Source organism: Hypanus sabinus, chromosome 17, assembly GCF_030144855.1.
Source record: "Hypanus sabinus isolate sHypSab1 chromosome 17, sHypSab1.hap1, whole genome shotgun sequence".
Classification (NCBI taxonomy): domain Eukaryota; kingdom Metazoa; phylum Chordata; class Chondrichthyes; order Myliobatiformes; family Dasyatidae; genus Hypanus; species Hypanus sabinus.
The window spans coordinates 61,761,690-61,780,000 of NC_082722.1; the positions used below are offsets into that span (position 1 = coordinate 61,761,690).

Below are 18,311 nucleotides of genomic sequence, written 5' to 3' on the forward strand. Positions count from 1 at the left end.
GAACTGCAATATTACCTCATGTCTCTTGAACACAATTCCTGATTAATGGGGAACTAATATATCTCATAATGCTTACAGATAATTGTTCAAAGTACATATTACCTCATATTCAGAAATGAACCTGCTATCAATCAATACAGGGAAAATAATTATTTTTAAATGTTCTCTTTTAATTTTTACTTGTCCAAATGTAATTGCGCTATTACACAGTGGAGCTTAAACCATTAAGCAGACTAACTTCATACTAAGCCGTACAGTATGTGTATCTACTTCAGCCCTACAGTGCTGAAGGAGAAGATTGTGTCTAAGGTTAAGGCAATGAAATACAGGCCAATTAGCCTGACATTGGGAGTGGGGAAATCACTTGAGGGATTTCTGAGGGACAGGATCTACCAGTATTTGGATAATACAATTAGGACTCATGAGGCTTTGTGCATGGAAAATCATGCTTGGCAAATACTTTAGTTTTTTTGTTTTAAGAGGAAAGGAAAAGAAGGAGATGAGGGTAGAGCAGAGGATATTGTCTATTTGGACCTCAGCAAAGTCCCACATAGTTGACTGGTTTCGGGCAGAGTAGGTCTCTTGGAATATATAGAGAACTGATTAGGTTAATCCAAAATTGGCTTGGATGTAGGAAGCATAGGGTGGTGGTTAAAGATTGTTTCTCAGAATGGATGCTGATGCATAGGACCCTTGCTATTTGTTATTTTTATAAATCATTTGTATGCAATTCACAAGGCTTTATCAGTAAATTTGTGGATAATATAAAACCAGGAGATGTTGATAGTGAAGAAGGTTATTGTAAGTTACAAGGGGATCTTGCTCAGTTAAAGAATTGAGCCAAAGAGTGACAATTGGATTTCAATAGTTAAATGTGAGGATTTGCATTTTGGAAAGTCAGTCCAGTGCAGGACTTATTGTATACCCTACCACTCATTGTATTAGGGTACTGCGAGGGTATTAGTAGCAGTGGTAGGGAGTGCAATGGAACTTGCCCATTACTTGGGAATACAAGGGCATAGTTTGCTGTAAACAGTGGGACAGGTAAACAGGATGGCAAAAAAGGTGTTTAGCATGCTGGCCTTCTTCAGACATTGAGAGTACAAGATGGGACATAATGTTGCAGTTACATATGCTGTTAGTGAGGCTGCACTTGGACTAATGTGTACAGTCTTGCTCACTCTATTGTAAAAAAGACGTGGTTAAATCGGAGAGAGTACAGAAAAGATTTACCTGGACTTGGGGGCCTGAGTTATGGGGAGAGGTTGGCCAAGCTAGGTTCTTATCCTTTGGAGTGTAGGACAATAAGGGACAGTTTTATGGAAATTGCATTAGATATGCTAGACGATAACAGTCTCTACCCCAGGGTAGGGGGAGTCCAAAACTAGGGGATGCTGATTTAGGGCAAGTGGGAAAGATTTAAAAGGGACCTGAAGGGTAACTTTCTCACATAGCAGTTAATAAGTACATGGTGTGATTTGCCTGAAGAAGTGATTGAACCAGGTCAACTGCATCATTTAAGAAGCTCTAGCGGGTGGGCCTTAAAGAGGTACAGGCTGAATGCAGGGAATTGGGACTAGGTAGGTGGGGAGTGTGGTCATCATTGGCTTGATGGGCCAAAGGGTCTTTATCTGTGCTGTATTACTCTAAGACTCTATTGTGGATTCATGCCCTATTTTAAAAACTTGAGCACAAAAATCCAGACTGCCACTTTTGTTCAGTATTTAGGAAGCTATCATTTCCAATGGGAACTTTACAACCAAGATCTCATCTGCCATTTCAGGCACAATTCTGAATAGCAGAGGGTCCCTCAATCAACATCACCAAATCAGATTATCCTACTGCTGTTTGTAGGAGCTTGCAATGTATATTGGCACCACAGTAGTGTAGTGGTTAGTGCAATGTCATTACAGCTTGGAGCACTGGAGTTTGGAGCTTAATTCTGGAGTTAACTGTAAGGAGTTAGCATGTCCACCTTATGGAATGCATGTGTTTTCATTGAGTGCTTCGGTTTCCTCCCACAGTTCAAAGACGCATTGGTTAGTAGGTAAATTGATCATTGTATTTGTCCCATGATTAAGCTATGGTTAAATTGGGGACACTGGGCTGCACAGCTTGAAGGGCCAGAAGGGGCTATTCCACGATGTATCTCAATAAGTAAATAAATAAAACACATTTTTTCTCCAGTTAGATTACTACATCATAAGATAAAAGAAACAGCTGAATATAATTTATTGTTATTCTATTTACAACTTAGAAATCTATTTCAAATTGAAACCTCAATTTTTCATAGCCAACTTTATTCACGTAATTGATTATGAACACTTATGCTCCATTGGCCTTCCCGTATTTAAGATCATCAAGCAATTGGAGAGTCAAATCAGCACAGCAAACTGAAATGTTACAAGCTATTTATCAGAATTTCAGACATTCAATAGAGATTAATTGCTTAAATGCAGCATTAGTTTTATTTCTAGACAATTTCTCTTCTGTAGTGCTTTATTAATCTCATATTAAAATTCCAAAGTAACAGTCACAAAATGTGGTGACGAATCAGCATACATGAGGGAGATTGAAAAATCTGGCTGTGTGGTGCCACAACAACCTCTCACTCACTGTCAGCAAGACCAAGGAGCTTTTTATTGACTTCAGGAGGAGGAAACCTGAGGTCCATCAGCCAGTCCTCATTGAGGGATCAAAGATGGAGAGGGTGAGCAACTTTAAATTTCGCAGAGTTATCATTTCAGAGGATCTGTCCTGGGCCTAGCATGCAAGTGTAATTACGAAGAAAGCATAGCATGACATCTTAAATTTTGACAAACTTATATAGATGTGTGGTGAAGAGTATATTGACTGGTTGCCTCACATCCTGGCATAAAAACACCAATGCCCATGAATGAAAAGTCCTACAAAAAGTAGTGGATTGAGCCCTGTCAATCAAGCCCTCCAACCGTTGAGCACATCTACACAAAGAGCTTTCACAGGAAAGCAGCATCTGTCTTCAACCCATCGTTAGGTCATGCTCTCTTCTCAGTACTGCCATCAGGAAGAAGGTGCAAGATCCTCAAGACCCACACCTCCAGGTTCAGGAGCTTATTACCCCTCAACCACCAGGCTCCTGAACCAGAGGGGATAACTTCACTCCCCTCATCACTGAACTGTTCGCACAACATATTGTCTCACTTTTAAGGACTCTTCATCTCATATTCTCAATATTTATTGCTTACTTATTATTATTTTTCTTTTGTATTTGCACAGCTGCCTTTTTGCACGTTGGTTGTTTGTCCATCCTGCTACCCAGGTGAGGTTTTCATTGATTCTATTGTGTTTCTAGGAGTTGCTGTGTATGTTGGAAGAAAACAAATCTCAGAGTTGTATATGGCACATATGTACTTTGATAATAAATATACTTTGAACTTTGAAAATGCAGGAGGAACTTAGTTAACCAGGCAGCATCTATGGAAGGGAACAAATAGTCGACCTTTCAGACCAAGCCCCTTCATTAGCATATAGCAGAAAGGAATGGGATTAAAGCCTGCATAAGAAGGTGGGAGGAGAGGTACAAAATGGGAAGATGATAAGTGGAAAGGGTAAAGGGATAAAGTAGAAGGAATTTGGTAGGAGAAGAAACTGGACCAGAGGAGAAAGAGGAGAGGGTGATCACCAGAGGGAGGTGACAGGCAGGTGGAGGAGCAGAGAAGTGGTCCGAGGGGAGCCAGAATAGGGAATCCAAAAAGAGAAAAAAGGGGAGGGGAGGAATTACCAGAAATATGAAAAATCAACCTTCATGCCTTCAGGTTGGAGGCTACACAGATGGAATATAATGTGTTCCTGCTGCAACCCGAGGGTGGCTTCATTGTGGCAGCAGAGGCAGCCATGGACCGACAGGTCTAAATGGGAATGGAACACTGAACATACATTGAGTAGCTATAAAGCTGAATTCCCCAGCAATTGGTGTCTAGAGTTCAAACTGCAAAGGTACATGATAATCAATAGATCAATGAAACATGTAAATATTATTAATTTGCTGAAATAATTGTCCTGTTCTCCAACATAAAATAGTTGAGGTTGTAATCAGCGATGCTGCTGTAAATCACATCATCTCACAAGCATGAATTAGGTGTTAATTTTGAATTGAAAACCAAGAAAAAAATTAAAGGTAAATTGTTGCAATTGAACAATGGAACAAAGTTTATGTAATTCAAGAATGATTAAGCTTACAATCAATAGTACTATTATTATGGAATGACCAGGCACAGAGATCACAATTGCATTGGAAGCTTTAGTAAAATTATGTCATTTCTATACCTGCAATGGTGAGCTCGCTCTGGCTTAATACTGCAACATTTTGGGCACTTATAGATTACTTCCCCTGGCTTCAGCTGCAGACTCTCCATATACTCTTTTGTGGCATTGCCTTTCGGTACAGCACCCTGTGCAAAGAAATCGTTAATGAGTCCACACCAGGTAAATAAATGAACAAGTCAGTCATTAATCAGATGAATCTCAAACATAAAGCGACTTAAAAGAATTAGACTTTTTTTCCTCCCACAAACAATTATAAAATTAGGTATATACTTAGGCATGTTACAGCCCCACAATTTTCACAACATTCTTCAATACCTCTTTATGAAACTTCTCTCAGTATCTGTTGTCACTTTCTAATTGTCTTAAATTTCTACCTTACTGTCTCTCCAGTGACTTCATCAAAATTTAAAATTTTATTAAATATTACCTTAACATTCTCAGTTTCAGTAAAAATACTTCAGCATTTCAAGTTTCCACTCAAAAATAGATTCCCTGTGTGTGACCATTCCTTTAGAAGCTGAAAATTGAACATCACTGTAATTTTGCTTAACCTATTTCTTGCATGAAATCATTTAATACATCTTTATCCTTTCATACTATGTCTTTGTTTGAAAAAAAAGTTAGTCAATTTATGTTCTTTTCTCCATTTACAGAGCACTTCCTTTTTGAACACCTTGATACTCAAACTCATTCTGAGAACTCAAACTGAGAATTATGAATAATTATTACTCTTATTTAGATACAGCTGTAATTTTATATTAGCAGGTAGTATTTAAGTGATAATGTACCATATGTCCTTTCTAAATTGTGAGAGGAGTTCAGGGAAGTAGCTTAATTTTTTTTTATACAAACCCCATTTCCAGAAAAGTTGGGATATTTTCCAAAATGCAATAAAAACAAAAATCTGTGATGTTAATCCAAAAGGAACATTTCCCAACGCAAGATTGCAGAGAATTTAGGTCTTTCAATATCTACAGTACATAATATTGTGAAAAGATTCAGAGACATCTCAGTGCGTAAAGGGCAAGGTCGGAAACCACTGTTGAATGCGAGTGATCTTCGAGCCCTCAGGCGGCACTGCCTAAGAAACCGTCATGCTACTGTGACAACTGTAGCCACCTGGTCTCGGCAGTACTTTGGAAAACAAAGGGGTGAGCCACGACCCATCTTTGTTTGCAAAAACTGAGCCTTTGATAGATGCTACTTTTATACCCAGTCACGATACCTCACCTGCTACCAATTAGCCTGCTTAATGTGGAGTCTTCCAAACTGGTGTTACTTGAATATTCTGTGCACTTTTCAATCTTATTTTAACTCTGTCCCAACTTTTGTTGAATATGTTGCAGCCATCAAATTCTAAATTTGTGTATATTTACAAAATACAATTAAGTTGGTCAGTCAAACTATTGAAAATATTTTCTTTGTACTTTTGTCAGTTAAATAAAGGTTCACGTGAATTAACATATCACAGATTTTTTTTACTGCATTTTGGAAAGTATCCCAACTTTTCTGGAAATGGGGTTTGTATATAAACACTTAATCTTGCCATTTTACCATGTCTGTGAAGTATCTTGCTTCTTAATCTATCAGTGTAGATGTCTCAGTGTAATGCAGACCATTACTCCAATGCAGGATATGTTTGGTTGCAATGTTGAGTCTGTTGGATAAACAGGCAAGTCTGTGCTCAACCCAGCCAACAGCAAAACATCTGCTTTGCCAATATCAAAGCCAGTCCTCAGAAGCCAGTGTGAGGCAAGACTGAATAAGTAATAGAGGTCACATGATCCAGCCTGCTTTTGCAACATCACAATTTAACTACGGCCTCAATACTACTTTTTTTGAGCTTCCTCCAGCAGTAAACATTCTTTGAGTGATGTTTTAGCTTTTCAGCTTTTATGACAAATATCTAAATGTATTGTTAATATCATCCAGATTCATCTCAGCTATGCAATATTCTGATAATTCCTAATTCTTAAATTAAATAGATTGTTCCTTATTAATATTAAAGCATTTGATTTGCCAGCTTGGTATTCCTTAAATCAGTGTCAAACTGTTATATGATACCTCATTTTGTAAAACACTCCTAATTTAATTTACAGTATTCTCAGTCACTGTTTTTAATTTTATTTATAATATGTAACTATAAACATTATATACGCCTAATCCCTTTTCTATACCAATCATGAAATGTTGAGTCTTGCATAGAAGGTAGGAAAAGATGATTGTGTAAAATAGGACTAGAGAGAGAGAGAAACCATGAAGGCCATTATATTTTCTAAACTGAGCCCATATGCTCAGGGTATGTCTAATAATAGGATTAACAATTAGTCCAGGCAAGTGACAATGAAGTGCGGATACAAGAAGTGCAGAAATGGAGAGATCCTTACTAGAGTTCAACTCCATTGCCACCCATTTTGGGCAGTCAGACTGATTATGAAAGAAGGACCAAGAAGTAAGACAACGAATTTTGGTTGCCCAATAATATAAACGGAAGTTAGGCAAGGCCATATCACCTTCAATTTTAGATTTTTGAAGGAGAGCTTTATTAAGTCTGGAACGTTTGCCCTTCCATAGATAGGATGAAATAATAGAATCTAATGAATCAAAGAAAGCTTTAGAAATAAAAATTGGTAAAGACTGAAATAATTACAAAAATTTAGGAAGGATAGACATGTTAATAACATTAATTCGACCTACCAGAGACATGGACAGGGGTGACCACTGTGTCAAATTCTGTTTTGTGGAATTTTAAAGATTAGCAAAATTTTCTCGAAAAAGATTCTTGAAGTTCCTTGTTACTGTAATACCAAGGTAAGTGAATTGATTATTAACTATTTTAAAAGGGAGGTCATGAAATACAAATGCTTGTGCTTCTCCATTGATTGGGAAGAGTTCGCTCTTGTGTAAATTAAGTTTGGAACCGGAAAACTGACTAAATTGATTAAGAACTAAAAACATTGGGGGTAAGAAAGTAGATGGATTTGATATAAAAAGTAAATGATCATTGGCATAAAGAGAAACTTTATGCTCAACACGTCTCCTCCAAATCCCCATCAATTCAGCACAGCTACGAAATGCAATCGCCAGTGGCTCTATGGCCAAATCAAAAAGTCAGGGACTTAAAGGGAATCCTTGTCGGGTGCCACGTTGATCTTATGAAGATGTTTTCATAGATAATCATTGTTCTGCAACTTTTCAACAACTCTCTGTAAAGTTTAACCTACCTAATACTCATTTCTTTAGATATCTTCAAATTAGACATTTCAATAACCCTTTAATATCAAATTTTCCTGAGATGCCCGAGAAAAACATTGTGGTTGTGGACCTGTTTCTTTGTATTAATCCATTGAGTAAAGGTTTAATATCTACTATTTGTGTAAGTTAGTGATCTTGAGGTGTGCCCCATTCGATAAAATTAGAACTGCCTGGGAGTTTTCTTTATTTTTAAATATTTCTTTATCTGATGCGGTTTGGGATTCAATTCTTAAGTCAGTTAACTCTACCTCTTTATGTGCTCGCCACTGCTTTTTGCAGTTTAAGGTTGTACATAGGGCTCATATGTCTAAAACTAAATTATCGCAGTTTTATCCTGACATTAGTCCTGTTTGTAACAAGTGTAAAGGGGGCGAGGCTTCTCTTACTCATATGTATTGGGCTTTTCCTAGTCTTGAGAAATTCTGGAGAGAGGTTTTTTTAATCTTTATCCCTTATTCTTAATTGCCACTTAGAATCTAACCCTCTGATTGCTCTTTTTGGCACCTTGGGTGAAGTAGACATGCATTTGAGTCCAATTAAACGTCGAATATTATCTTTTGCCTCTCTTTTGGCTGAACGGTTAGTTCTTCTCAGGTGGAGAGATGTTGCCCCAGCCACTCATGCTCTATAGCTTAGTAATACGATGTCCTATTTAGACCTCGAAAAGATTCAAGGTCTTTCATAAGGTCTGGGGACCTTTTCTTGAATATTTTCATAACTCCTCTTTAGATTAAGCTTATTCCTTTTTTTTGTACTATAATCTCTTACTTTCAGCTTTTTTTTTCCTGCAAGTTTTACGGGTTTTTTTTAATGTGAATTACATTATAATTTTAGTACTACGCATTATATTTTCTTTTTTTAATATATATATTTACAGCTCTGTGGGGTCAAACACTCCGAGTAATTTTTCTTTTACATACTGAAATGGTTGGCTTGGAGTTTTGTAGTGGGAGTGTGGGGAGGGTACTAACTTTATATAATTTTATTTTGGGTGCTTTTTCCTTATTGTTATGAATTATATATTAGGCACCTTTGTTTTGCACTGTATAAATCTCCATTTTGTTGATTTTTTTTGTAGCTGTAATGTTGAAACTCATAAAAAAAAATTAAAAACATTATATGCAACTATCAGGTGAATCCTACAGTTAACTAGTAGCATATCATATATCAACTCAATGCTTCAAGCAACAGTTCAGTACATACAATGTCATGTGAAATTTGTTGAAGATGATAATCTAAATTAATTTGTCGTGAAGTTAAATGGAAAACAGAAATTGGCAGGGGAAAATGGTTATTTTCAATAACACTGTCACATATTTTGATAATGGATCAAGTTTGCAAAAAGGAGGAATGATATTTCCTTTTTTTGGAACATTCAGTTCTACAATGGATGTGATCTCATTGGCTCTTGACTTGGCCTTGGGTCACCTGGATAATACAAATACTTATATCAGGCTGCTGTTTACTGACTACATATCAATGGTTAACACAAACGTTCCCACAGTTGTGATCAAAAAGCTCCAAAACCTGGGCCTCTGTGTGGATCAGAAATAACATTGATAGTTCACCTCAAGGATGTGTGCTTAACTCAATGCTTGACTTTTTCTACACCCATGACTGTGTGGCTAAGCACAGCTCAAATGCCATCTGTAAATTTGCTGATGACATAACTATTGTCAGCAGAATTTAAGATGGTGAAGAGAAGGTATATGGGTGGATAGATCAGCTGGTTGAATGGTGTTGCAGCAACAACCTTGCACTCAATGTCAGTAAGACCGAGGAACTGACTGTGGACTTTAGAAAGTACGATGAGGGAACACACACCAGTCCTCATTGAGGAATCAGAAGCAGAAAAGGTGAAAAATTTCAAGTTCCTTGGAGTCAACAGTCTGAGGATGTATTTTGGGCCTAACATATTGATGTAGTTACAGAGAAGGCATGACAGCAGCTACATTTCATTAAGAGTTTGAGGAAATTTGTTATGTCACCAAAACACTTGGGAATTTTTACAGGCAAACTGTGGAGAGTATTCTGACTGGCTGCATCACTATCTGGTACGAGGGTGGGGAGGTGAAGCGGACGCTGCTTAGGATCGAAATAAGCCATGGAAAATTGTAAACTCAGCTCCATCATGGACACTAGCCTCCACAGCATCCAGGACACCTTCGAGGAGCGATACCTCTAAAAGGCGGCATCCATCATGAAGGACCCCCATCATCCAGGACATGCCCTCTTCTCATTGCTAACATTAAGGTGGTGGTACAGGAGCCTGAAGGGATGCACTCAATGATTTAGGAATAGCTTCTTTTCCTCTGCCATTAGATTTCTGAATGAACATTGAACCCATATACAAAATCTCACTACTTTTTTTCCTCTCACTTTGCACCACTTATTTAACTGAACTTTATAAATAAAAATGTCTGTGTTAGATTGTTTTAACAATACAGGACAAGTGTTCCAAATAGCATAAATATAACAGAAAAAAAATATAATTTCTATATCTGAAAAATACAAATTTAACTTGGTTCATTTCCAATGTATGAATTTTTGACACTAATATTAACATGAATATTTAATGAACTATCAAAGAACTATTGTGGTTAATAATTACTTAGCTCGGTCTTAATACACCTCACTTTGGCGTGGAATCTAAATAACTCAATTGAATAATCCCCATTTCATCTTACAAATGTATAGAGTTCAAATAGAGCAGTGAATGGCTGAAATATATTAATATGCAAGTCATGTTAACACAACTGCTAAAAAATAAGAGATTTAAAAAGTGTTTTTTTATTTTTAGTGGGATACAGTATTCAATTACTTAGTAAATTAAAAAAAAACCTATAAAATGCTTCCTAAACACAAGCTTCAGTTTAATTTTTAAAATGACAACTATTCAGGTGATCAATTTATTCTGGGAGTATGGCCAGCTAAATGTCAAGTATAACAACAATGTAGATATCTCAAGAAGAATGTTTTCTCTAAGCATTCTCTCTGCTCCCACTAGGAACATTGGTTCATGGAATTACTCTTGTTCAAAGTGTTATGAAGGATGAACAACTCTGATGTGCAGAAGGGTACAGAGTTGCCCATGTCCCCCTCCCCTGGGAGAATCACAAACTGTTACTGTTACCACGCTGCTCATGAGAGAGAATGAGAGAGACACACAGATAAGAGGAAAATAAGTTGGAACATCTGCTGCTGATAAGAGAAAGGAGAGGAGCCATTGATTTACTGTTATGTCTTTTGGAGAGGGTTGTTTACTTGGTACCATTCTGTTCATTAAAATTCCTCAGTGTACAGCCGGAGTGGGCTGGTTTGATGGACTAAGCCATTCAAAACTGATTGACACCTGAGACCCAGTGAGTAGGGATAAAGGTGAGATCTGGGGAGACAACCCTGAGACGCACCAAGAGACACACTAGTGAGCACTGCTTAAGTGTTGGAGAAGGTGTGGGGCATCAGAGACCGAGCAAAGGATCGGTCAATTTTAATTCACAGTTTTTATAGCGAGGCTAGTGGGGGCTTGTGTGTGTGTCCACCCTTGCCTGGGTGACAAGTCCACCATAGAAGAACGGTCTAGCTAAAGGAGACAGAGGCGTCATACCTGAATGGCCATAACAACACATCGACAAATCAAGAAAGTAAAGGAAGGTTTGAATGACTGTAGCTGTCACTGTTTGCTCGCCCTCTCTCTTTCTCTCTCCAACAGTTACAACAAAAGAACCAACAACTACCTCAGCCTACATGAACTGAACTTTATACTTTCCCATGATAATTCCTTATCCCCTAGACAACGATAGAGCTTGTTTATTATTGATTATTATTATACCCACACTTTTAGGTTTAGTATTGCTAACGTGTAATATCTGTATATTTGCATTGTTGATATTGATTTGTATATTTTACTAAAAAACACTGTTTTGAAAATAGTACCAGACTCCAATGGATACTTCTATCTTTGCTGGTAAGACACCCAATTATGGGGTACTTAACAAAAGTAACAGAAAGATTTCAGTCAAATTTTATTAGGTTAACAGCTAAAAGCATTTGCCTTATTTGATTTTGACTGCAACACACATGACAGAATGTGTCCATTTTCATTCCTCTGAGCTTTATCCACCTCCTATTTAAAAAAAACTGTAAAGATTCTTAAGAGAAATATACCAAATATGTTTTGAAACAAATATACCAAAGTTGAAAAAACCTTTATCTCAATCAGGGGTCCGTGGACTCCAGGTTGGGAACTCCTGATCTAGACGAAGATACAAGTGACAAAAATACTCTGCACACCTTTAAGCATCATTCATGAATTCCACCAACTAAGCTTCAACATTTGCAAAATATCATAACTATATACACGATACTACATTGCCATGTAATGAGTTATTTATTCGCCTTTTAATTGGATGAACCAAAAGTGTGTTCCAAATATCAATTTATGCTTTGTTGTAGATATGCCATAAAATGAGATTTTTTTTTGGCTTATAATTATGGACAATGGGAAAATCTTCTGGAACAAATATTTCCAGTTGTTCATCAAGTTGTCTAACATCAACACCCTTGGTGGATTTAGATGGTGTGAGGGGTGGGGGAGGGGGAAGTCACCACTGACTTGAATTAGTTAGTGTTCCTATGGCAGGTCAGTCATTTCCTGATGTCCTCAAGCTTTGCCACCATTTACAAGGCCTAAGTTAGAAACGTCAGGGAATATTTTTTACTTTGCGTGCAGCTCCAACACTCAAAAGGCTCAATAGCACCAGTCAATGGAGCTCAGCACATTCAACATTCATTCTCTCCACTGTTGGCACACAATGGCTGTGGTATGAACTATTTACAAAATACACTGCAGTACCTCAAACTCATGACAACAATCACTAAAAAGGCCAGCTTTTTCATTACTGCTAAGTCTAACTCTTGCTACTGCTTATCCAAAAGTACATTAGCAAAAGGACTGCAGTGGTTCAAGGAGGCAGCTCATAACTGCCTTCTCAAGGGCAGTAAGGGACAAGCAACAATGGTGGTCATGGCAGCAATGCACAGATCCTTCCAAAAAAATTAACAAAGTAAGAATCCATAAACCATAAGACTACGTGGGGGAGAAAAAGCTTCAGCCTGGTTTATGCTTTACATTTTAGGCACACTTCTCCTCTTGATATCAGCTACTTTCTCCATATAGCTTCTTGGATTTTGGTTACCTCCCCTTCTCCCATGGAATAGGCTGAAGGAGCAACTCTAGATGGATGAATGCAGATAGGTGCAAAAGGCTACTTACTGAATGTTGAGAGACACACAAGCTTCAGCCATTGAATTCTGAAAATAAGTGTGTTACATGGTGTCTTGGCCAGCAATGAAACGAAGTATATCCAGGCCTGTTTCCCTCTTTGACTGACATTAATCTCCTGCTCTTGAGTAAACGTGGTACACAGCAGACTCAAAACCACTGGGTCAGCTCCTCAGCGATCAAATGTATAAGCTTTTTTCCAATTGAACTATTTAACTTAGACACTACTGAATACTAAGTCAGAGTCATAGAGCACTAGAGCATAGAAACAGGCCTCTCAGCAAATCTAGCCGATGTCAAACTATTACTCTGCTTAATCACATCAAGCTGCACTTATACCACAGCAACCACAACCCTCCCTTCCATGTTCAAAATTTCTCATAATTGTTGAAATCAAAACTGAAGCCACAAACGATATATTTAAAACATAAATGATGCGTACTTACTGGATCTGTTAACATTGTTCTCAGATGGGATGAGAGAGCCAGCACTGCCAGACAGTTAAAAACAATGCCATTTATCAGCGAGTACCAGTAGTCTTTGGGAGGCAGCAGCATTACAAAAGTCACCACAAAGTCAGCATATAAAACCAGAAGCCAAGTTATGACAGCGCAAATCATTCCACATCCATCTCGGATAAACCAGATCCGATCCACCGTCTCCACATTGGCAGGTGAGCATTCAAAGTCATCTTCGGAACTCAGCAAAGGATGATGCTCAACATCCCGGAATCGGTGCCCTGTTGACTGCATGATCTGTCAGTCTCATCTATTGAGAAAGAGATGTGTGAAATAAATGCCAGTACTTACTTACTCACTCAATGTCATACTTTAAAACAAAAAGTGAATAATATAAACATTTTAAGAGATATGGATAATTATAAACAGCATTTAGACTGAATAGTTGAACTCTTGTTTCAATCACAACTTCAGGAAAGATACAGTATATCTTAACAGTTGCAAGTGATATCAAAATTTTTAAAAATAATATAGTAGCCAGTAGCTTTCTCACATCACCCTTACATTGCACTTTCACTTTAGTCACCAAACATAACAAACATAAAAATCTGTGGGGAACAATCTATAGAAAGAGAAACAGACCCAATACCCCAACCCTTGTGCTTGTGCTGAGGAGCTCTAGGGTGTCATCTGCGACATCGAAGTCAGTCACCCCAATGGTGTCTTCATTCATGTCAACTTAAAACGGTCCTGCCAAAGTTCTAGCAGCATGTCAACTTCACAACCAGTGGAGAGAATATATTAGAGATGGTTTATACCAACGTTTCTGAAGCCTACAAGGCTGCCCTCTGCCCTCACCTTGGATTCTCAGACATATATCCGTTTTGCTAATCCCTGCATAGAGAGCACTGGTTAATTGAGTCAAGCTAGTTTCTAAGGAGATGAGGACCTGGTCAGAAGGTGCCACTTCAGCACTGCGGGATTACTTTGAAAGCAAGAAATGGAGCATATTCAAGGAAGCTGCCACTGATGATCATCACATCAACATTGATGAAAATGAAGGATTGTTAACTGGCTACACAGGAAAATGCATTGAGGACTTACTGTGGTTAAGCACTACACTGCCAGGACAAACCAGAAACTATGGTTATCTGAAAGGTTCATGCACTACTCAGGGATGGGTACGCTGTTTTCTGATCAGGGGATTGGACGAATCCAAGGTTGACAAGAGCTGCACTCCCCCGTGCAACAGAAAGGCAAAGCATTGAGTTCACACATAAAATACACAGACACCTTCGTGACATCAAAGGCACGCGGCACATGTGGCAAGGTATACAACCCATAACAGATTACAAGTCTACCTTGCACATCAATGACAGCAATGCCTCTCTTCCTGATAGGCTGTTTCTATGCACGATTTGACATTGGGGAACGCTCCTCTCCCTCGAGGAACATGAACCCTGTTTGGCCACAGCCAAAGTGAGGAGGATCCTAGCCAGGGCAAAGCCACACAAAGCTGCGGGGCCCGACAACATACCCAGTCGGGTGCTGAGGGACTGTATCATTCAGCCAACAGAGCTATTAGTGAACATCTTCAATATCACTTTAAAACAGTCCACTATCCCTGTAGGCTTCAAGACAGCCACCATCATTCCAGTGCCCAAGAGAGCTACAATGACTGGCCTAAACAATTACCACCTAGTGGCAATGACTTCAACAGACAGCTGGTAATAGATCATATAAAATCCCATCTTCCAGCTACATTGGAGTGTTTTCAGTTTACCTACCACTCAAACTGCTCCAATGATGATGACACAGCCTTGGCCTTCCACTCTGCTGTGTCCCACCTGGAAAATGATGCCTCATTTGCTGGGACATTGTTCACTGACTTCAGCAGAGCATTTAACACAATCATGCTTCAGAGGTTGGTGGGTAACATGTCCTCATTGGGACTCAATACCCCTCTCTGTAATTGGATCTTGGACTTCTTGACAGAAAGACCTTAGTCCAATTTGGCAGCAACATCTCAAGTTCCATTACACTGAGCACTGGTGCCACCACCCCCCCCACCCCCCAAATTCATGGTTGTGTGCTCAGCCCTCTGCTATTCACACTGCTGACTCAGGAAGGCACAAGTCAACCATGCTTCATTACACATCAATGCCTGCTGTAGAGACAGTGAAGAGCACAGACCACAGATGTGCATGTAATAGACTATTTAACCTGGACCCACAACACCTTATCATTATTGAAGGAGGCACAGCAACATCTACACTTTCTGAGGAGATTGAGGCACGTAAGGCTTCCCATCCCCATTCTAATAACTTTCTACAGGCGCACCATCAAAAGTGGCCTATCTGACTGTATCATTATGTGGTATGGAAGCTGCAAGTCATCGGACGGCAAAACCCTACAGAGGATAGTAAAAACTGCTGAGAGGATGATCGGGGTATTACTTCCACCTATTTCTAATACTTACCTGTAAATGCTGTACACGAAGGGCCTGAAGCACTGTTGAGGATCCCTACCACTTGTTACATAATCTGACCCACTCCATCAGGTAGGAAGAACAGAAGCAGTAGGACTAGGACTGTCAGACCGGATAACGGCTACTTCCCTCAGGCTGAGAGACCAATGAATACCTTGCCACCACTAAGGTCTCATCACTGGGACAGCAAGCTGTTTACTGCATAGCATATTGTTTCCCTGTGCTACACAGACAATGCATTTTGAATTATAATTTCTTAACTTATTTACGGATATTTTTGTATGTTGTGTGTAACATATATTTTGTGGGTGTACCTTTGTCCACAGGGAAGTCATTTCATTCAGTTGTACAGTCAGATGACATTAAACTCAAATGTAAACCTCAGGTTAAAAGATACTTTTTTCAAAATTCTTTCCATAGATACCTCCTTCTCTGCTGGGTATTTCTGCTATTTTTTGCTTTAGCTTCAGAGTTCCAATATCTGCAGTTTTCCAATTTTTATTGGTTCCATTTTAAGGTACTTCTTAATCAATAGTTCACAAATACTTCATTTCTAAAATAGTGATCTTTGAATAATCCAAGATATTTGCGACTTTGTGGTGGTGGACTGGTAGGTTCTTCCAGACATGGCTATTATTTTTTATGTATACCTCAGCTCACTTTCATTTCGTATTTTACACTAACACAATAAGGTAAAAGCAGAACTTCCCAGTGGCCAAACAATTTAACACCAATTCTTCTCATTCTGACATGTCAATCTATCTTGTGCTGAGATGAAACCACCCTCGGGGTTGGGGGGTGGGGGCAACATCTTATACTCTGTCTGGGTAGCTTCCAACCTCACGGCATGGTTCTCCTTCCAGTATTTTTCCCCCTTCTCCTTTGATTCCTCACTCTGGCCTTTTACATCTTCACACCTATCACTTCCCCCTTTCTCTTACGGTCCAGTCTCCTCTTCTGTCTGATTCCACCTTCTCCAGCTCTTTCCCACCTACCTGTCTTCACCTATCTCCTTCCTCTAACCCCATCATTTTAATCTGGTGTCTTTCCCCTTCCTTTCCAGTCCTAAAGAAGGGTCTTGGCCTGAAATGTATACTGTTTATTCATTTCTATAGATGCTGCCTGACCTGCTGAGTTCCATAGCATTTTGTGTGTATTGCATTGGATTTCCAGCATCTGTACTTTATCATGTTAATAAATATCCCAGTTAACCAGTCAAGTTGAAAGGAAGAATGGGAAAAGGAGTCACAGCAAATGGATGGGCAATGCATTTGACACAATGGAAAAGGAAAATCCAGCCTTCTAACCATTTCTCAGATTTGCCTCTAGCATTAAAAATTACCTAAAAATTATACGTCATTAAAGAGCATTGCTGAAAAAAGTGCATGTGTACTCTTATACTCTTACCTAAATTAAGTGGTTTCCATTTGTACTAGACTAAAACCCAAAACCAAACTTTTACTTATAGTTTAAGAATATTGACAAACTATTAAGAAATGGTAAAAATGATGGTTCAACTCTTCCATTTTACATAATTAAAGCATGGATTTATGTATTCTAAAAGTCATACATCCAGTATTTACAGTAGGGACATGCCTGGTGAATATTATACGCACCATGGTCCTTAAAATTACATCCATGTGTATTTTAATACATCCTAAACTTTATTTGGTATATCTGGATAATGTTTCTGATTTAATGCTCACAAGTTTTGTGTTGCACAGATATGCTAGCCATGCCTACACACTAACTTTATTCAATAGTTTTATATTGGAAAAGACTGATATGTGAATTTAGTCATTAAGTTTGTTCTTGCTGTTTGGCAAGTGCAACCAGAAGTAACATCTTACCTAAAATTTTCAAGTTTTTCCATTAAGTTGCTTCCAATCAAACTGCTTTATTAGTCAGAAGACCTGCAAAAAACATAAGTGGCAACTGTCATTCATTCATGAACATTCATTCTTTAAAGTTGGCTAAAATAGCTGGAGTTTAGAAGAATGAAAGGGGACCTCATTGAAACCTATCGAATATTGAAAGGCCTAGATAGAGTAGATTTGGAGAAATTGTTTCCTATAATGGGGGAAGTCCAAGACCAGAAGGTCCAGCCTCAGAACAGAGGGATGTCCCTTTAGAACAGAAAAGTGAAGGACTTTCTTTAGCCACAGGGTGCTGAATCTGTGGAATTCATTGCTAAAGATGGCAATGGAGGCCAGGTCATTCTGTATATTTAAAGTGGAAGTTGACAGGTTCTTGATGAGACAGGGTATAAAAGGTTACAGGGAAAAGGCAGGAAAATGGAGAATAATGAATAATAAATCATGAATAATAAATAATGAATAATAAATCAGCCATGATGGAACTGTAGAGCAGACTCAATGGGCCGAATGGCCTAATTCTGCTTCTATCCCTTATGGTCCAACTTTTGTACATTTATTCTGCAAAATGGCAAACATGGCAATATATTTATATTAAATAATATTGTGGGTATCTGATTGAGGGTATTGGTAAAGTGATGATA

General features: G+C 38.5%; 1 protein-coding gene across 4 annotated transcripts in view; it reads right to left on the minus strand.

Annotated features, from left to right (window-relative positions):
• The window catches only part of zdhhc7 (zinc finger DHHC-type palmitoyltransferase 7), a 63,053-nt gene that overhangs the window by 15,771 nt on the left and 28,971 nt on the right, over positions 1-18,311 (minus strand). For 3 of the 4 annotated variants that reach the window (XM_059993180.1, XM_059993181.1, XM_059993182.1), the window contains 3 exons: positions 17,644-17,706; positions 13,294-13,615; positions 4,309-4,433 (listed from right to left, as the gene is read on the minus strand). In XM_059993180.1, coding sequence (XP_059849163.1) covers positions 4,309-4,433; positions 13,294-13,599 — 431 coding nt within the window. In that variant the 5' untranslated portion in view covers positions 13,600-13,615; positions 17,644-17,706. The remainder of the gene's footprint in view (positions 1-4,308; positions 4,434-13,293; positions 13,616-17,643; positions 17,707-18,311) is intronic. The other variant, XM_059993184.1, reaches the window with a different exon arrangement.